This window comes from Amaranthus tricolor, chromosome 11 (genome assembly GCF_026212465.1).
Source record: "Amaranthus tricolor cultivar Red isolate AtriRed21 chromosome 11, ASM2621246v1, whole genome shotgun sequence".
Lineage (NCBI taxonomy): Eukaryota > Viridiplantae > Streptophyta > Magnoliopsida > Caryophyllales > Amaranthaceae > Amaranthus > Amaranthus tricolor.
The window spans coordinates 22472841-22494351 of record NC_080057.1 but is presented as its reverse complement, the minus strand read 5'-3'; the positions used below and the strand labels follow the sequence as shown (position 1 = coordinate 22494351).

At 32.8% G+C, this 21511-nt stretch overlaps 3 protein-coding genes across 3 annotated transcripts; 1 reads left to right on the top strand and 2 right to left on the bottom strand.

The window, feature by feature from the left end:
* Positions 1–5065: 5065 nt before the first annotated feature.
* On the bottom strand, positions 5066–8141 carry LOC130827391 (pentatricopeptide repeat-containing protein At3g57430, chloroplastic). Its single transcript, XM_057693098.1, has one exon. The coding sequence runs from the start codon at positions 8055–8057 to the stop codon at positions 5373–5375; it is 2685 nt and encodes an 894-aa protein (XP_057549081.1). The 5' UTR covers positions 8058–8141; the 3' UTR covers positions 5066–5372.
* A 1131-nt stretch (positions 8142–9272) lies between these two features.
* Positions 9273–16993, bottom strand: LOC130827390 (delta-aminolevulinic acid dehydratase, chloroplastic). Its single transcript, XM_057693097.1, has 12 exons — positions 16213–16993; positions 14922–15033; positions 14745–14818; positions 12674–12742; positions 12479–12562; positions 12327–12396; positions 12160–12215; positions 11346–11467; positions 11154–11225; positions 10966–11047; positions 10808–10885; positions 9273–9766 (listed from the first exon to the last, which is right to left on the bottom strand). The coding sequence occupies exons 1-12, from the start codon at positions 16540–16542 to the stop codon at positions 9599–9601; spliced, it is 1317 nt and encodes a 438-aa protein (XP_057549080.1). The 5' UTR covers positions 16543–16993; the 3' UTR covers positions 9273–9598.
* A 3453-nt stretch (positions 16994–20446) lies between these two features.
* On the top strand, positions 20447–20973 carry LOC130827389 (monothiol glutaredoxin-S6-like). The gene has a single exon (XM_057693095.1). It carries the CDS (start codon positions 20520–20522, stop codon positions 20832–20834), a length of 315 nt encoding a protein of 104 aa, XP_057549078.1. The 5' UTR covers positions 20447–20519; the 3' UTR covers positions 20835–20973.
* The last annotated feature ends 538 nt before the right edge of the window (positions 20974–21511 follow it).

The following is a 21511-nucleotide window of genomic DNA, read 5'->3' as shown; positions in this document are numbered from 1 at the left end:
ATTGTGCAACTCTAATCCTAAGCTGACTCAACCTTATAAGTCAGCAGCTAAGTCAGCATATCTATGCTAGGTGGCAGTGGCAGCAACAGAGGAAGTATGAGAAGCTGACAAATACTCCCTCCGTCCCATTAAAATTGCAACATTTACATTTAAAAACTTTTACATAAATTTATGTAATGCTACAATCTCAATGGGACAGATGCACACACTACCTTCTTCCCAATGGCGTGTCATTCATTTTTAAGCGAGCTCCTGGACCAAAGATAAAAAATATATCAAAAAAATATATTTCGTAATAATTATTCTTTTTGTTTTTTATTACTGATATTTTAACTAATATAGTTCTAGATAATATTAACCTTGCACATAAAAATAAATTTCTCTCTCAGGAAAAACTTAAAATGAACAAATAAAAAGAAACAGAGGCAGTATATACTATTATAGGTCATTAACTATCGTTTTTAAATTTTTTGGATGAGTCCAGGGCACACGCTCTCCGAATAAGACAATAACTCAAAATAAAAATGACAAGTACTACTATCTCAAAAACATAACCTTTCCCCAAAAAAATTATACAGTTTTTTGTATCTCGTAATTTGCACCAATTTTATTTTAGATATGCGTTGCATTTTGCATATTGTTTCTTTGACGATGGTTTCACTCTTTTTTTTAATATTATATCCACTAACTTATACTATTTCTTCATTTGAACAACTTATTTATATCATGGAGTACTTATTTTTCGTCTCATTCTCCAATTAAGTTTTCCTTTTTACTAAATTTTAGTCATTTTACTACTTATGTAAATGAGGAGAGACTGAGAGACTAACTATTAAAAAACACTAAATTCTCCTTTTGTATAAACCTAACTCACGGCGAGACGATCTCATACAAGATATAGTTTGAAAAGAATATACAACTAGTCTCTTAAGAGACCGTCTTTTTGAGAGATATATCTCAAATCTAGCCCATTAAAAATTAATACCTACTTACCGTATTCTTAATGCCTACTTACATTATCCTTAACGCTTACTTAAGGTAAACTTAATGCCTACTTTTAATATCTTAATTGTCTACATACATCATTTTTAATGCCTATTTACAATATTTTAAAAAATATATAATGGAAATTATAAATGTTCTTTCAAAGAGACCGTCTCTCATAAAAATTTGTGAAAAAAATATAAAGACCATAGTTTACGGATTTAGGAGCAAATTGAAAGTTGAAGGCCATTAAAAAACAACCGAAAAACATGAGGTACATATATATATATAGAAGGGAGGGATCCATTGAGAAGAGGTTGAAAATGAGAAGGATAAGAAGGACTCTACACCCTTGATTTCACTAAAATAAAAAAAATCTATGATCATGATTGAGCCAAAACTCATAATTGTAAAAGTAACTATGTTACACTGAAAGATAACTATGAAATAATTTTTAAAATGTTCTTAATTTATAACATCGTATTCTTTTTTGTATATATAGTAACCAAATAAAATCAAACAAAAATTCTTCTCACCCTTCTCATTTTAAAATTCTTCTTATTTCATTATATATATATATATATATATATATATATATATATATATATATATATATATATATATATATATATATATATATATATATATATATATATATATATATATATATATATATATATATATATAAAATCTGACCTATGTAAAGAAGCCACGTCGAGCAGGAATATTTATCCTACGTGGCTGCGTACAAAAAGGTTGTCCTGCTGATCATGATTTGATGTCAAAAGTGAATAAGATCATATCGCAAAGTCGATAACAAAGAAAATAGCTTTAAAAAAAAAAAAAGTTAAATATAGAATACTTTTTATTTTTATATATCTTAACTTATATTTTTCTAGTGACTGTCTTCACCTCTTGCTTTAATTCTTATCTAAGTTTTTTTGTTTCTTTTTACAATTTAATAGAATCTACTTTTTGTGAACAATTATGTAATTTCAATATGTTAGAGACAGAGAAAGTATTACTTTAACTAAATCTATGTCATAATTAGAGGTGTTCATTCGGGTAATCGGATCGATTTCGAACAGGTATCATTCGATTTGGTTGTATTTCGGATCGGTTATATTCGGATGCGTGTTGCGACGGATCATACTCGGGTTGGATCGGTTAGTCACAGTTCGGTTGAAGATCGTTATTCGAGCTATCAGGTTAGCATCAGTTTGGTGTCGGTTGAAGTTTGTGTCGAGTTTCAATCGGACTCGGGTTGTCATCGGTTAATAATTGTTTCGATTTTACCGGATGCAGATCAGGTTCGGGTATTTTTCAAGCAGAATTTGGCTACGAATTGCGAATTACTAATTACTATTGATCGAGTCAGTATCAGATTAAGTTGTTAGTCATTTTTTAATTGCTGATAGGTTCCTTTACTTAAAGCAAAATAGTTAAAATGCAAATCAATTAGTGATCATTATTACATTGCTACTTTTGCTTGTTTGACCGGAAATTAAAATTATAAATTTCTATCAATTTTTATATAATTCGATTAAAAGTAGTTAAATAAACATTGACCATTGATTATTAACTCTAAATATATGAAACCATGTATTTATAAAATTTATTTTACTAAAATATTTATGACTTTATTAGAATAACTAATAAGATGATTGAATATGAGTCAATCATACTTCTATGTAAAAAATTGGTTCAGGTTTACAGCAATTCGATCTAAACTTCATTCGGGTTAAGTCGGTTTTAGCTGGATCGAGTTCGGTTTTGAGCATAATTCGGGTCGATCACTATTAAGTTCGGATAATCTCGATTAATAGTTACGTGTCGGTTAGAAAAATTGGTTACAGCTTGGGTTCAGTTTTCTCATTTTCGGTTGTCGTTCGGGTATAGCTTCGGGTCGGGTAATATCGGTTCGATAAACCTAAAAAAGGAACACATTTTCGGGTCGGTTTGCTGTCGGTTTCGGATCAGATTTTCAGGTCGGGTCACTTTTGAACAGCTCTAGCCACAATAAGTATGCGGATCATAATTCTGGTTCAATATTTAGAATAAAAGAATATTTGTTTGTTTATAAGAGATACCACACTTTTTTTTTCTTTTTTAATTATAGTTTTCTTTTATAAAAACATATTTATTATTTTCTTTAATTTTTATCTATACATTTTAACTCTTATTAATATCATGCACACAATTTTAATAATTTCACATTTTCACTGTTTAATACAACTATATTAATATCTTGAATACAAATTATAATGTAGCATCATTAAAGTAAAATATTAACCAATGAGGTCGGTAGAAAAGTAGAAAGATCACAAACTTTGCAATTTGTGGAATTATTATGTACATGTGAATATGTGATGCCATGAGTCGGTTATGTTTACATTAGATAAGATGACTACAACTATGATAATGTCAATCTATTAACTTTCTAAAGGCAGATTTAGGATATTATTATAAGGTGGTTTATAGTGAATCAACTTGTTAATTTTTAATAAATTATTCATGTTATAACATAGGAAAGTCGGGTCTAATTTTTCTTTTAAACAATCTGGGGTGATAATAGACTCATTTATAGCGCCCAATCGCCTAAGGCCCAGAAAACAAGGGTCTTTATAGTAACAAATTCCTTATATAATTCATTAGTTGAGCGTAACGTTAAAGTTTTATATTGTTGGTTAGGGCTTCAAAAGCACTAACGTTAAAGTTTTACGGAAATTGTAGTTCTTAATTTAACATTAATATAATGGTTGAGGGAGAGCCTCAATTTACTAAATATCAAAAGTAAATAGGACTCCTAGTCTTTATTTCGCCTTGTGGACTATAATCACATTATGTCCCTTATTTATAATCAAGTATTGCGATAAGTAGATAATAACACTTGATATAATATATAATCCAAAGTTACAGTATTACGTAAATCTATATGAGTATTTTTAGTAAAAATATTGCAATCTCAATAATATAGAGGAAATATGTGTTAAAATTACATTTTAAATATTATATTAGCTTAAAATTCTATATCAAATTCACTTATTAGTATTGTTTGCTTATTAAAATTCTTTAGGATACTTTTGAATATTTACATTTTGTTAAAGCCAAGAAGGTAAGGCAAAACTAAATGCAACAATGTCAAACATTATTAAATTAAGAGATAAGGCAACTTTAATAAAGACATAATCAACAAACAAAAGTGCAAAGCAATAAAGTATTTTAAGCTTGGGCCCACTAACAGATAAAATGAGCATTTAATAATTATATTTCAACAAACAAAATATAGGTAGATGACAAAATTGTTTCCAAATTTTATTAAACTCCAAAAATTAACATTCAAATTGATTTGATTTTGATCTAATATCAAATCGATTTATAATTACGTAAAATTTTATGTGTACACAAGATTTATTTGAAGCAATTCAAAATACTGAACTTCAATTAATTTAATAATCAGAATGAATATCTATATGCAAGACTTTTTTAATTGCAAAAATGAATATAGCGAATTATTTAGTTGTATTAAATAAAAATTAAAATTCAACAATCAAAAAAAGGAAAAAGGAATGGAAGTGCTAGGAATATTTGAAATATAGGAATGAGGTCACTTGTCCCTAGCTTATCACAGTGTGAAACATATTTGACCTTTGGCTATACATTGAGCTGGTTAGTCTTAGTTTTGTGTTTCACATTTGCTTTGGAAGTCTATCGGAACCGAACCGAGTATAACTCTAAGAAATTCAAGTATTCATAGTTTAGGATTATTAGTGTAAATATACTTTTAATAAGCGAATGAGATATCCTTTGAATCAGCCTAAAATATATTCCGTTTTTACGTACTTTTATAATGTAAGTAGTATCATTTAGACTTAAAAATCTTTAAGATTTAGCCGATATAACATAATGTGGACTATAAGTTGATTGGGTCGACCTCAATGCCGTCACGTTTATTTTTGGACCCTGGAGCAAAAGATAAAAAGGGCCAATAAAAACTTAAGGCGTAACAAATAATATAATACACTTTTTGTTTTTTATTGTTGATATTTAAACTATTTTATAAAAGAACACTAAGAACTCATATCACTTAGGAAAAAATGAAGTTATTTCCAAATTTTGAATCAAATTAATATCACTTGTATACATTAAAATAAGTTTTTTTTCCCTTAAAACTTTAGGGTTCTGGGCGGTAGCCCGCTTTGTTCTTGCTAATAGACGGCCATGGTCGACCCGCCCCGTTAAACACATGAGAACTGATATCATGTGCACACTGCATGTCTGCACACCTGTGTTCACAACTGGTAATTGTATATGAAACACAGCTAGTATAACAACAAATTGAATGACAAATTCCAATCAAGAGGGAAGTTAACAGAACTAACTATAATTCACCAGTAGTCTCCACAAGAACAGATTCCATCTTTAAAATGATGAAACCTCCTGACATCTCGAAGAATAATTTCTCTGTTTTCGATCTTCGATATAAACTTGGTAGCAGTATGGCAATCATTGCAAACTCGTAGGTTCTTTGCAACACGAATTATACGTCCAGGAGGTGAATTCAGAATCCCGAAAGCTATAGCCAATTTCTCACTATGCCCACACAATAGCGTCTCCTTTTCCCCTTCATCGATATTGTGTAGAACACACGACGTATCAGGAACATAGCCTTCTTTTTTCATCCGTTCTGATAAATCCTCGATGAAACCATAGAGTCGCGCACTTTGTGGGTGCAACGAATCACCCGCGAGGAATTTATGAACCTTATCGCCATGTTCGATCCAACTGCATCCCGGTTCTTTTCTTACTCCCATTTGCTTCATATTCTTCCTCACATCCAACGCCTTTTCCCAAAACCCAGCTGACGAATAAATATTAGACAGTAGAACATAGTGGCTATCAATATGTGGTTCTAAATCAATGAGATTTCTCGCTGCGATTTCCCCTAACTCAACATTCTTATGCACCCGACAAGCACCCAACAAACTGCTCCAAGCACCCGTCTTGTCATAATTCACAGGCATGCTATTGATCAGTTCATAGGCAGCTTGCAGTTTCCCTGCTCGGCCAAGCAAGTCTACTAAGCAAGCATAATGATCAGAATTCGGATCAATCCCATATTCGTCTCTCATACTATGAAAAAGATTTAGGCCTTCATCGACCAAACCCGAGTGGCTACAGGCTGCAAATACAGCGATAAATGTTACATCGTTGGGTTTCACCTCACTCGACTGAGAAAACTGGGCAGACATTTTTTCGAAAAGACTAAGCGCTTTGTCTCCTTCCCCGTGCATACCATAAGCCATGATAAGCACATTCCATGTTATAACATTCTTCTTTGGCATATGATCGAATACTTTTTGGGATAACGACAAACACCCACATTTCGCATACATGTCAACTAGCGCACTTCCGACAGCAACATCTGATGCCATATTATTTTTTAAGGCATAAGAGTGTATCTCTTTCCCTTTAGCGAGTGCTGATAAGCAAGCACAACCAGGAAGAATCGCCATGAGAGTAATCGAATTTGCTCTTTGATGGTTTCTTCTATGGTTTTCATTTTCATGTTCATCATTATCATTTTCATGTCGTTGCATCTCATGAAGCAGCAGAAGAGCTTCACTGTGCAGTCCACAAACAACAGAGCCAGTTATCATTGTGTTCCACGAGACAATATCCTTTTGCTCCATGCTATTGAATATACCTCTCGAAATTTCAACCTTTCCTATCCTAGAGTACATATCCATTAGAGCATTTCGTACATACATATCGTGACCAAAACCCAATTTGATGACAAAACCATGAATACCTTCTCGGTCTAAGAAGGATCGACTATGAATACAAGATGGTAAAACACTTGCCATAGTGGTGGGATTTGGGATTAGCCCTGAAACTTCTAGCATTTCAACGAAAAGTCTCAATGCATCGTCAAAACATCCGTTTAGCGCATAACCAGCTAGCATAGCATTCCAAATAGCAATGTTCCTCACATGGGTGTAATCAAAAACTCGACGACCACTTACAAATTTCTTGCAATTGCAATACATGTCAATCAAAGCACTAGACACAAACGAATTTTCACTCAAGTTTTTATTTCTAATCACATAAGCATGAATTTCTTTACCTAAATCCAACATCTCCAGATGAGAGCATGCAGGTAAAACACTAGCAACTGTTACTGCATCCGGGTTAATTCCATCACGAACCATATATGTCAAAAACTCTAATGCTTCAACAAACGAGTCATTCTGCGATGATGAACTTATAATCGTATTCCAAGTGACTAAATCGCAGTCCTCAAATGTGTAAAGAAGGGATTTTGCATAATCAAGCTGCCCCAATTTTGCATACATAGCCATCAATGCATTGATATTATAAGTTGTCACACCTCCTTTCCTTAAAGCATAAGCATGAATTTGTTTACCAAGCTTCAACCCATTAACAACCCCCAAATTCCCACAAACCTTCACTAAACTCACCAATGAAAACGAGCTAGCTTCAACGTTTTCTGCTTGCATACACGAAAACGCTTCTAGAGCATCCTCCCATTCCTCATGCCTACACAATGCTGAAATAAAAGAGTTCCAAGAAACTTGATCTCTTTGACGCATTTCATCGAACACCTTATATACATCCCTGATATCTCCACATTTACCATACATATTCACAAGTGTATTATCCACAGTAGTTGATTTTGACCCATACCCAAATTTAACCACATGAGCATGACCCTGTTTCCCAAAATTCAAGTCACTAAGGTCCGCAGCAGCTTTAATAATGGCGGGAAAAATGAAGTTGTCAGGTAATATATCCTCCATTAACATAGCAATGTAGGTTGAAATGGCTTCTGATAAAAGACCAGAGCGAACTTGAGAGCGAAGAGTTTGGACCCATGATTCTTTAGAGCGGATTTCTGAAGTGGGTTTTGGAAGAGAAACAGAGGGAGTTGAATATGAACAGGATTGAATAGGGACTTTTTGAGGGGTTGGGAAATTGTGTTGAAGGATTGGGAATGAAGAATCAGAAGGAGAGGATAATGGAAAAGATAGCAATTGAACAATGGAGGACATTGATGAGTAGTGATAATTCTAGTATACTTGGTAGTTATGACAGTTGAGATGGAATCCGCGCATATTAGGGCACTTCTGTCATCTTAAAATGGAAAAAAGTTTCCATAATCGCAAATTTTTAAATTAGATTGTTTCACGATAAGACGACTCTTTATTAAATCAATCACTTCTAATTTTAAAGTAATTAATTAGGAAAATAAGTTTATTATATGGATCTTTTTCATATTGAGATGTCCTCATATAAGACGACTAAAACAGCGACAAGGGATCGATTCTCGCAACATACACCAAGGATTAAATTTTATTTTCCTTCAAGAATAAGATTTTATTGCAGTTGGAGCAAATATTACATTTTTAAGTAAGATTCTGGTTTTTGATTCTAATCTAGTTTTTTCATTCACTCAGTCTATTGATATATACAAAAAAAAAAAAAAAACTTATTTTTTCTTCTTAACAGTAGAAATTCTCCAATATAACTCGAATATAAAAAATGTCAAATTAGATAAATTTGGAGTATAGAATCATAGTAATAATGTGGTCAAATGAGGCGATGCATGGTATAAATTGGACCTATTTGAATAATTGTAAACCATGTAAATTCAAAATATTGGTCAACTAAGTGACAAAAGCCTTGACACTAAGTTGGTTGACTTTGATAGAAAAATAAAATTGGTGACAAATCGTCGCTGTCGATGAGGACGAGATCATTAGTTCTCGATCATCATAAAATTTTGTTGTCGAGATCATTGAATACATTGATGGGGATCAACAAGTTAGTAAAGATCTTTTTCATTATCTAAAAGAAACAAAGAATTAATCTTAGTCTATACCTCAAAAAACAAAAACGAAGAAATAATTTAGTTTACTATATTGCATTAATTAACTTTATTATTTTGAATTAAATAATCATAAAAAGTTAAATCTTTATAATAAGCGATAAGTACAAAAGATATACTTTTTTGTCCTTTAAAATTATTAGTAACAGTAATTTGCGAGAAAAAAACATACTCAAAGAAATAGGAAAAACATGTATCTCAAACTTTAACTCATTTATCAATCTTTTTTAATTTTTGTGTATATATACATTTAAATCACTTCTAACCCAAAATATACTTTCCTTTTTGAGTTATAACATCAAAAATTTTTAATTTTTCGTTCTTTGGAGTGCCCTTGAAATATTCTCTCCAAACTTCAGCTTCTATGAAAGAAATATACTTGAAATAACAAATTGACGATAATATTATAATTTTTCTTTCGCACAATTGGCCAAAAAGCCTAATAACTAAAAGTAGTAGCTACACTTGTTCATCAAATGTTAAAACATTATGGTGTAAAATTTCCCTAGCTCATACACAATTTATTACCTCTTCAATTTCCTCGATTTTTCTCTACATTTGTTCTACGAGCCGTCAATAGGCCATAAGTAGCTACTCGTCGCCAAACACAAATTTAATCTCTTCGTCAAGTGACATTAACAATTTACGTTGCTACGTTCACTACCGATGTTCAACTAAATCATCCAGAGAGAGCTAAAGAGGGAGTCATCTTTTTTCTCCACATAAACACCTTGCAGCTTGTAAAGCAAAATATGTAAGGATGATATCAGCACCAGCTCGACGCAGACACAAAAGTGATTCCATCATGACCTTTTCTTCATCGATCATTTGGAGAACACCGGCAGCCTTAATCATGGAGTACTCACCAGAAACCTAGCATGGGCAGTTGAGACAAATAAATGACTATAAGAGGCAATACTCCATTAATCACGAGCAGAGTGGTTTGATCGATATGATATTAGTTTTATTGTTTTTTTTATCGGGGTAAGGCTGGAGAATCCCAGACCGATAAAGAGGAACGGGCTGGGTAAAAAGAAAATCTTCAGCTACTAGACCAATTCATTATTCTCAATCGTTATGATATTAGTAAAAAAATAAGTCAACTACTAAAATTCAGTCGAAACCCCAATTGTTCTAATATTAAATTCCCGGCCCCAGAATTAGATAGGCCAAGTTATTCTTTGCCTTCAAAATGATTTTGAGGATAAATGATTTTAGATACAGGCAATTTGGTGTAAACGATTCAAACACATTCTAACAAAATATTTTCAGGTGAAAGGGGAGGAGAACATCCATATAAATTGATAAACTTCATCGGCCCAACAGTGCTCGTAACACAAGAACCGCACTAGTTTTATCTTGCATATTAGAGGCCTCAAACTTAGACCCATATATATTCTTATTGAAATTTGTTGTATGAGATGGTATCACTGAGAGGCGTGTCTCATCCATCGGTTAAATAGCCCGATCTTATACTCACTCCGTCCCTCTCAATTTGCACCTCTTTTCATTTTAGTTTGTCACACTCATTTTGCACCCTTTTCTTTTTTGGCAATTACTCCACTCTCTTTCTTTAGATCTCATCTACAAACTTTTTATCTCTCTCCATCTTAACCACTCATTTCTTTCATCCACTTGTTTTTTGTCTAATTTTCCAAATCAAATTCACTTTCCACTAAATTTCACCTAAAATAATTTAGGTGCATTCTCATAGGGACGGATGGAGTACGTATTATGAGAATATAGGCTCCTTGTTTGAGGTGGTCTCACCGTAAAGACGGTCTCTCACAAGAATAGCTCTATTCTTATAGGCCTCATAGGTTACTATTAACAAGACATGTAATAAAAACTAGTAGAAATCCATACAAATCCGAAAATGTGAGCCTGACACTTTTGTTATATATTTGTTTGTACCTGATATGCTGCAATTGGCAAAGGAGAGTTATCTCGGAGGAGCCTAATGATATCCAAGTATGGAAGCCCAGGTTTTACCTGTAAGTCAACCGTAAAGCCACTATAACTAACAAGCAAGCACCGGTAATCATTAGATTTTAGCTTGAAAAGAGACCAACCAACAATATATCTGCTCCTTCAGATTCATCTTCTTGTGTTTCGATTAAAGCCTCTCGATAATTAGCCGGGTTCATTTGGTAGCTTTTATTCAATCCAACAAAACAAAAAAGAGATGAGAAATCAAGAGTGTTAGTCAAGTGTAAACACAAGTTCATCCATGAACGACAAGACCTAAAAGCATACTTACGTTTTCTTATCCCCGAAGCGTGGATTTGAGTCGAGAGCTTCTCGGAATGGACCATAAAATGAACTTGCATACCTGTATTTAAATAATATTAGGAAACAACCATTAATTGTTTGCAGGTGACAATGTATAAGAAAAAGCAAACCCGATTGCAATTACTTAATCTTGAAAAAATATATCAGGAAAACAAATTACTTTGCCGTATAGGACATGATTAAAACATGCGAAAATCCTTCTGCATCAAGTGCGGCACGAATCGCTCCGACACGACCATCCATCATATCACTAGGACTGACAACATCAGCTCCTGCGCGAGCCTAAATAAGTTCCCAGAACAGTTATCGCACAATGTTAAAAAATGATCAACTAGAAAGTAGAAAAACGAGGGAACTCCCCATATATAAATCAAAGAACAACTCATAATAAGTTTTCTAACACATATAGTACACTCAATATGTTATCGAGATCAACTAAATCTAACACATGGCACTGCTATACCATTCTATAAACCACAACAATACATCAGTTCAGGTAACCAATTTTCTTATCCAAGAAAAAACAGTTTATCGGAAACCCAATCAAGCACAAACCTCAAAGTTATAATGACTCGTTAATGAAGTGGGAATGAAACATTTTCCACAACATTGTACATGCTTGCAACTAGAGGCGTTCAACATAGACCGGTGACCCGATATTTACCCGACCTTAGAACCGAACCAGACTTCAAAATGAATTTAATGTAAAAATCAATGTGAACACAAGATCCGATTTTAAACCGACCCGAAACACCTAACCCGTAATCTACCCGATTTTGTACCGACCCCAAACACCTAACCCGAATGAACAGCTCTACTCGCAGCAGTGAGAACACTTATAAACGACTCACCCATAGAGGGATGGTTTTCCACTTCTCACTGACAAAGGATAAACAATTCTCAATGTCACACTTTTGATTCATGAAAGATTCAACACTCAAACTGTTAAAAACAAAGCTATATATTATCATCACCTGGGCCACAGCTTGTTTACATAACTGGTGTACGGTCTCATCATTCATAATCACACCTGCAGGGCATATAACAAGAGAGAATCACTTCATCCAACTATTGAAAACCTCTCAATCTTGAAATAAAGCTACACACTATCCAAAATCTATTAAACCGTAGCCTTACATACCGTCTTCTCTAACGATACCGTCATGTCCATCAGAGGAATATGGATCTAAGGCAACATCCGTGTAAATTATCTGCCATGTTGAACTTGTATTACAAAAAAATGCTATTGAGGCACCTGAAAAAGAGAAAAGATAATATCTGAACTACACTTACAACATCGGGAAATTTATCCTTCAACATTCGTATTGCCCGGGGCACTAACCCATTATCATTGTATGCTTCATCACCAGTGGGAGACTGCCGATAGGAAACAATTGTCAAATGTCATTTACTCATTTACTTCTGCGGAAACATACATGAATAGGAAATTGTGGTAGACATGTAAAATAACCAAATCAATTGAAATACCTTTAAAGCATCAGGAACTTTTGGAAATAGCACGAAGTTCTTAACGCCAACATCACGGGCTTTTGCCACCTGTAGACATTACAAGCAACGATGTTAAGTGTCCAGTAAATCGTGGCAATGCGTTAAAAAGTGCAGACATTTGGCCCATTTAAGAGACTGGTAAGCATTGGAAGCAAATATATCTCATGCACTGCAAAATGTTTTTTTCTGATGAAGATTTTTAAATACTTTAATCTAACATACCTTCAGAAATACTGCATTGTATCACATTTTGTTACAAAAAAAATTCTACGATATCCCATCTAACAAAAGCTATACACACACACATATGTATATATATACACATATGATTTGGATCATGTGAAAACCAATTAAAATGGTGAAAACTGAAAACAGTACATACAACATTTCAACCTTGAAAGGTGTACATATTTGGGTGGCAATTTTGTAAATAATTGGACATTTGCTAAAAAGTGTACCTATTCACGTGAAATTTATGTAAATAACTTCAACATTTTCTTTCACAAAAATATGTACTCCTTTTGCCACAACATTTATACCTCAGTCTGATTTTCAGTTTTTGCCACTTTAGTTGTTTTCACTTGATCATGTCCGTATATATATATATATGCCTTATTGTTTTCACACAACAAAAACATAACTTGCTTATTGAAATGAACACTTTGGCTAAGTGACACAATAGCAATGATTAACCTTCAACTTAAATCTTAATAATACTAATGGAAACTTTGAAGAATTATACGCCTTTTACCCCCCTTAAAGACAGATATAATAAACCATTAAACGGATATATTCTTTTGTCAAATATAGATGCCAATGGAGATCATATAACTTGTAAACTGCAACTTAGTAACCAATACAACTCCATTACTTAGGAACATTCAAGTTATAGTTTACATTTTTAGTCCATGAATTTTCTTGAGCGATTCTTATCAGGGTAAGAGATTTGAGGAGGGGGTGGGGAAGGAACTAGGACTTATAGATGCGGATTATATGATGAAAAGGGAATGAAGGATAATTAGTTATCACGTTTGGTAAAAACAATGAGGTTAAAAGGAAGGGAATATGATCAGCTCCGTAAGGGAGAGGTGATTAGGAGCATAGTGCAAAAACATGGCCGCATAGCCATATCGCGACCGTATTGTAAAGGTTTTATTATTTACTACGACCAAAATATAGACTGGATTGACCGTGAAATTATCCCTATTGGCCATGAAATCCGTTTGTGACCGTTACCGACTTACCGCTACCGTACTTTTGCACTATGATTAGGAGTGAGGGGAAGGAAAATCAGTGACTATGAACAGATCAGCTTGCGCCTCTTTCAGAAGTGGGGCGACATCAAAATTATCACAGAGCAAACCTCCATTAACCCCTGAAAAGACCCATAATAGAAGGAAGATGCTCCATACTAATCATTATTTATCACCCCCTCATGACCGACAGGGGTAATAGAACGACCCGTATAATTACCAGAACAAACATTAATTTGAAAACCAAATCAAAATGATTTATTCCTAGATAGCACAGCCAAAATTCCAGGTCAGATTCCAGAAAAGTATAAAAGTGTTCTGTTTTTTTATCCACAACTGCCACCATTGATAAGGTAAAAGTTGGCAATAATGAACTCAAAACAGCCACTGTGATTTGGGCCTTCTTACACCTCAAAACGCCTTTTAGTGCACCTCAAAGTGCTTCATCTAAAACGCTTTGAACCAGGAAGTTCTAGGTATTTGGGTAGCTGCACACCAATCATTTGGGATTAAGGCTTTGGCATTGTTGGTATGGTGTGTGGGTAGCTGTACCTTGAGTAAGTTCCTAGACACACCTTGTAATACAGAATTCAAAATAATACCCCATAACAACTACAGCAAAAAGGCCCCATTTTTAGGTAAATCACAACTTAGACAAAGCTAATAGATCACTTTCAAGATTTAAATTCATATGTCAAGCAGGAGACTTCCGTTGATATGAGATGCAACACTTTGCGGAAAGATGATTACAATATTGACTTTACACGTAAATGTCACAAGAATCTTAGAACAATTACCTCTTCCACAAGGCCATGTCTCCATCCAAGTCTATAACATCCAGGCATTGCTCCAATAGGTGTGTCCTCTTCTCCTGCAAGAGGAAGCATAAATCCAACCAATAATAGATCCACTAACATTCAAATGAAAGGAAAGACCTGAAAAATGAGTTAGGAGCCGTTCACTATATTACTGACCCTCGTGAATGAACAAAGGATAAACTAGATTCGCCGGGGACAAGGTTGTCTCTTGAAATGCTGCCCTAAGGACAGGTGATCTTCGATTGCGACGAGGACGTCGACCTAGTGACTGGTTAAAAGGGATAAACAAAACTTTAATCTTATGGTGATAAGCAATATTCATACTCTATAATCTTAAGTGTAAAAAATCTAAGAGATAAAGAATGCTTGAGCAAGCGGTGTTCACACCCCCAAATATGTGCTAAAGTACAATAAAGGGAGTCGGCGTCCAAAGACAACGACTCCTCGATAAGACCATAATGACCATTTTTTATAAGTTTGATGCAGGATAATATTGCGATCACAGCGGTAAACATTATGGGGCTGTTTGGCAAACGACTGATAGCTGATAGCTTCAAGTACGCACACCAGAATATGAATAGTTCGACAGGCCTGTTTGGGTTAAAGATAATGATTTCGATTAACTAGTAGGCTCATACACTGGAATACATAACATGTCCAAGACAAGTATCCCTAGTTCAACTAACAAATAGGAAGCTAAAACCAAATACCATTTACCCTTGGTATTGACTACTACAATAAATGGGACCAATCAACTAGTTTATTCTAAATCAATTACAAATTCAACTTAAAGAAAGCCTCATATTATTGAAAATTCTGCACAAAATAGTTACCCCCTCCGCCCCCTTAGCCCTAAGTTTGCCACATATTCTATTTTTGTCCGTCTCACTTGTTTGCTACATTTCCAATTAATGTTTTTTGCTCTACTCTTTCGGCAATTAAAATACTCCAAATCTTTAAGCTAAACCCTTCGATAGAAAACTCAATGGGACAGATGAGTATATAAGCCTAAGGGCAACTATATTACCTAAAATAGCTTTAGGTGGTTAAGATAGTAGATATATGTAACACTAAGGCCTTGTTTGGATGGAAGAAAATTGAGAGAAAAGAAAGGAAAGGATTTAAACCCCTTGTTTGGATAGTAAAAAGGGAGGAAAGGGATTTGAAGGGATTAAGTGGTCATTTAGTAAAAATCTCTCCATAAGAGAAAAAATTTAGAACGAAAATAAAATTTCCTTCTTTCCTCTCCCCTTCCTTCCTATACAAACAATGACGTCTTTTCCCTCCCCTTCCTTTCCTTCCCCTCCCTTTCCTTTCATTTCTCTCTTAATTTGCTATCCAAACATAGCATAACAGCTATTATACCACCAAATCAAAAGTCAATCAATGAAATTAATGTTTCATTAAAAATACCTCAAAAATAGAAGGGTAAACAAAGAAGACTCACAAGGGGAGAAATAAGAGGTGTGTTAGCAGGTGCTCTAGGCTTAGGAGAAACAGGAGGAGCTGAAGGTGCATTCCCTGAAACAACAGCAGCTTCACATTCTTCAATGCTCAAACCTTTCTTCTCCTGAATCAAATTCTCCCTTTTTTCACTTGCCTTCACCACTAATTGAGATGGAGATACAAACCCAGAATTTCCCCAATTTTTCAGACAAATTTTCCTGTTTCCAAATACTAAACTTGAACCAAACCCCACAAATTTCTGAGAATTATTGAAACCCTTTATTGACCCAACATTGCAAGGGATGTTATTGCTAACAAATGTTGATGCCATTGACACAATTCAGAGTCCAAACCTTTTTTGGGTAAATTAGAAATGGAAATTGGACCTTTAGGTAAAATCAGATAAATTAACAAACAATTCTAGTGAAAATTGAACAAACCCAGAATTTGTAAAGAAAAATTAAAGTGAAATATGATGAATTTAAGTGGTGGGTGAAAAAAATTTAATAGAAAATGAGAAGATTAGTGGTTGAAATTGAAGGAGGAAGAGAGAGAAAATAGAAATAGGGCCTCAATCCTTATCTGGAGGATTCAATGAAGATTGAAGATTGTCGTTTTTTAGTTGAAGGGGGGATGGTAAATTGGTTTAGACTTGCGCCAATTGACAAAGACAATGCTTGTTCAATTACTCAATCTTGATCATGTGATGACTGCAACAATATTATTGTATTTTTATTATTTCATTAAAATTATTTTATTATAGATTTATTTGTTAAATAGTCTTGTTAATATAATGGAAAGAAAAAATAAAAATGTAAATTTTGAGGTTGTCTTTTTAAAATACAGAAATATAGTCTGTCACATGACTAATAATTTTATTATAATTGAAACAAACGAACAATTGTCTTATTTCAAACTCTTTTTAAATTACTAGTATTTTTTCTTTTTATTTGTTTCCATTTTTTTTAATTGATTTATGAATTTTGCACATCACTTCTTTAAAATCCTCATAACATGTTCTTTTAGAAAACTAGAAGTACTAAATTTATACTTAAATATTAACTTCCATGAATTGAAAGCTTAATAACAATTAATTTAACTATGCAAATGACGTATAGAAATAATTTCTAACTAAATCTGTCTTTTTCAAATTTTAAAAATCCTATAAATGGTTCTAATTGCTTGTTTTATACTACTTGATATCCATATAGTCGCATATTTTGTGTGACTGTGCAAGAATTTTAAAAAAAATATACTTTCTTGATTGTTATTTATTATTGTTATATATTAATTATTTTTAAAGTATATTGCATATTATATGGTCTCAAATATCAATTTGAATTTTTAAAATTATTATATATTTTTGTTTTGCCCCACTATTTAGAATGATAGTGGTTTTAACTTAAGTATAAATAAAAGTGATATCATTGTGAGCTAATTGTGTTTGTAAATAAAGATCATTTTGCAAATCATTAGTTCCTAACTTTACCGTAGTTTTGAATTTCTTGTACAAGCAAAAATAATATACATCTCACATTTTTCGAATTTCATTGTTAATATAATCCATCAATGTATACAATATTCTTCCATGTTCTTCATTTCAAAAAAAAAAATTATTCTTCCATGTACTTAAATTGTTTCTTATAAATTTCTAGTTATGACTCCTCTCAATTGAACGAGAACATCATATATATACATAATTGTCGATTAGCATGTTCAAAGTGGTTTACGAAACTCAATTGTCTGAGTCTCATTACCTTTGAGCATCTTCAAGTCATCGGCAATAAGTTTTACACCCCATAAGTTAACCTATATGGTCTGTGTTGAAGTGGCTTGAACAATTTGCAAAGTAGGTACTTAAACCTATAAGTATATCACTCATTTCTTTTTTAAAGTTGATACATTTAAGAAAATTTGGAGAATTTGCATAAATTTAACTATCTCGACATTTTCGATGTTGAATTCACCTTTCATGTTGTTTTAATGTTAAATTTTAGTTGATAAATTTATTTTAAAGAGAAATTTAGAGAAAAGGGAAAGAAAAATACATTAGGGGCAATTTTGGAATTTCATTTAAAAAAATTGTGATTAAAATAAATGCCCAAAATTTATGGTTATAAATAACATTTTACAATTGTGCTTTACGGTTTAAATCAAACACTAAAAATGTAAAGCATATTAAAAAGAGAAGAGAAAAAATAAACATAAAATAAGTTTTGTATGATACCGTTCTACTATAAGATTGAGTCATTTAAGAGTTTGTGAAGTGTGAATGTGAAAAAAAAGACACCACAAGAAGAATAGCATATACAAATGTAAAGAATGTAAAACAAGTGTTGATTTATGGATAAGGGATTATCCATTTTGGATTTAACACATTCATTCAAGTGGTCGATGGAATCGGCCTTTCGCTTGCTAGTGAGCTACTTATGTATTGCATTTGCATTCTTATTAATTTAGATAGGAAAAAAATAGAAAATAAAAGTGAAGAAATTTAGAAGGAGAAAAAATCTTAATTTTGATAACAGAATAAAAGGAAAGAGATTTAATAAAAAGAGATTGGATTGGAGAAATAATATGAATAATTTTTGTTAAGATTTTAGTTTTTTTCAAAGTTGAAAAGATTTAAAAGAAAATTTTTGTCTATTTTAGTGACTTTTATTTCATTTCCTTTCACTTCGTTTTCTCTCCCCTTCCCCTTCTCTTTTCTTTATTCCTCTTTAAAATTGTTATTCAAACAAATTATATTTAGCCACTGAAAAAGCTAGCTGAAACTTGAAAAATGCACTTCTATTTATGAAAAGTCACCATACAAAAATTTCTTTTCGCCAAAGTTATAATAGGCTTTTTTGCTGGTTTAAGTAATCTTAATGCTAAAAGTCTTGCGTCAATTCAAAAATGTCACAAAAAGAGTCAACTTTGACACGATAAACCCTCTAGACCCTCACACGAAAACCCTTTGGTTTGGAAGTATGAATGCAACTCATGTTTTTCTCTTGATGCTAAATATTCCATTTAAAATGAAGAGTAAATGAAATTCAAACTCGTATCCTTTCTGTCATGTTGGCTTTAATTGAATTGATTTCTTAACAATTAATTCATACTTCTACGTGCCAAGCACTACATACAAATTGATTATAGAATATAGTATACAGATTTTAAAACAAATCATAGAAGTTCAACCATCAATTTAAATTTATATTTAAGTTGATTTATTAACATGATATCAACCATCAAACTTTTTCAGATATCAATCTCGAGTATAGTAAAGTTTTAAACCCTAGGTAGACTTGAAATCCTTCATCCACATCATTAGATTCCTCCAAAAATAGCTTTAAATTAAACAGTTCTCCAACACTTGAAAGTAAGAGTCAGAGAAGAAATGATAAGCAAAAGCCACATCTAGTTTCCTCATTTTACAAAATATCTGGAACTACTTGAACTGAAAGGCCATTTTTAGAATTTGTTCTTTTACTCCACTATCAGAACAAACACAGCATCTTAAAAAGTGGAATCTTCAAAGCATTTGATATTTTTCATTACATTCCTTGCTTGTAACAGCCTAACCCTTTGTGGGTTAAAGACAAACTAGCTCTATAAATCAACATAATTCTTTTTCAGCACACTTTGTCTTTATTCATGCGCTTTCTGAAAACTTTTAGAGATTATACTGATAATTCAACCTAAGCACGTCTAAATGTGGAGATTTTCTCCTAAAGAAGATGCACCTTATTGATATGAGCAACTGTGAGTATAGAATAAAAATAAGGCCATATTGTACAGGTTTTCAAAAAATCTAATATTTGTAAAAATGTTAAAAAAAAAAACACTTTTTGAGTTGTACTAAGGGATATCTCATGCTTTGACTAATATATAAGCGTTATATAATCATATCACTCTTGCTTATCGGCTGCATTATAAAGGTTTTAAAAACAAACAAATCGATATTTCTGGCGTTGTAAAAGTGTAAAAAAAAAACTGCCTTAAGGCCTAAGGGCTAGCTGTATCAAGGGTTGTTTTATGATTCAACCGATATTTAGGCATTATGATAACCGCATTACTCCCGTTACCAAGTTGTCGTTTCGTTATCGTTACCGCATTTTTACAATCTATACTGGTCCAAGAATATTAACCACAAATACTATCTAAACTTTTGTTCAGCATAAATACCAGATCTTTGTTTCGGCTGATATCTATAAATAGCCCTTGTAGGCATCATAAGTAGAGCACAAAAAACAGATCCTAAACACAACCATTACCATTTTACACAACTTCAATTAGAAAAGAAACTTGCATTGCTTACCAAAAATGGAAAGCGTAAGGAATCTAGTGAATGAAAAGCCATTAGTGATCTTCAGCAAAAGCTCATGTTGTGTGTCTCATTCAATGAAGCAACTAATGAGTAGCTATGGAGCCAATGCAACAATATATGAGCTTGATGAAATCCCTAATGGGAATGAGGTTGAAAAGGGTCTTACAAGTATGGGGAGTAAGCCAAGTGTGCCAACTATTTTTATTGGAAATAAGTTTGTTGGTGGGTCCAATGAAATTCTTAGCCTTCAAATTCAGGGAAAATTGGTGCCTATGCTTATTGAAGCTGGTGCCATTTGGGTTTGGAAGTAGATCATTTGGGTATAGATAAAAGATTTAGGGTGTGTTTTCGGGAAATGACGTTTTTTGGTTGGGTTTTTAGTTGACTTTTGGTTTTGGATTTTTGGTTGGTTAAATAGGCTGACTTTTAAGTCAAAACTAAAGTGGTCAACTTATTTTGTAGCTTATTGATCCGTTTTTTCTTTGATAAAAAGTCAATTGTCAACTGTCAACATAACGGTTAGCTTGAAAATTTAGACTAACAACTAGCAAATAAACTTGCAGGTTTCACTATCAATCAACAGTCATTTGTAAAATAGACTCTTTTTATTTTAAACCTCCTCTTTTTATTGTGGGAGCTTAAGAATTTATAAGTTGAACATTGATCAATAAAATGCTCGTGTGTAATCACTTTCAATTGTAATGTCTTTCTGTTTTTCTGGTGTAAGTGAAGTGTATTTGTTTTGTTTAAAAAATTGGGATAAGGATAATTCCCTATAATAAGAGGAAGAATTGATAATCTTATAGAAATTGATCATCGCACCAAAATTGATATTTTTGTAGATAGTGATAATCGTATTTGTATCAAAAGGGTAGAAAGGAAAAGCATTTCATGTAAACATAAAGATCTCTACACCTATAAGCCATAGATTTATTCATCAACTTTTATTGAGTAACGTTTATTATTTTGATGGGCTAAAGATCTATAG

Excerpts from the sequence above, each read along its gene's own strand:
- LOC130827390 (XM_057693097.1), bottom strand. The coding sequence starts at position 16,542 with ATGGCATCAACATTTGTTAGCAATAACATCCCTTGCAATGTTGGGTCA. Across the intron at positions 12,743-14,744 it reads GACATGGCCTTGTGGAAGAG|GTGGCAAAAGCCCGTGATGT; the intron begins GTAATTGTTCTA and ends TAATGTCTACAG. Across the intron at positions 12,216-12,326 it reads CGGTATCGTTAGAGAAGACG|GTGTGATTATGAATGATGAG; the intron begins GTATGTAAGGCT and ends TATGCCCTGCAG.
- LOC130827389 (XM_057693095.1), top strand. The coding sequence starts at position 20,520 with ATGGAAAGCGTAAGGAATCTAGTGAATGAAAAGCCATTAGTGATCTTC.
- LOC130827391 (XM_057693098.1), bottom strand. The coding sequence starts at position 8,057 with ATGTCCTCCATTGTTCAATTGCTATCTTTTCCATTATCCTCTCCTTCT.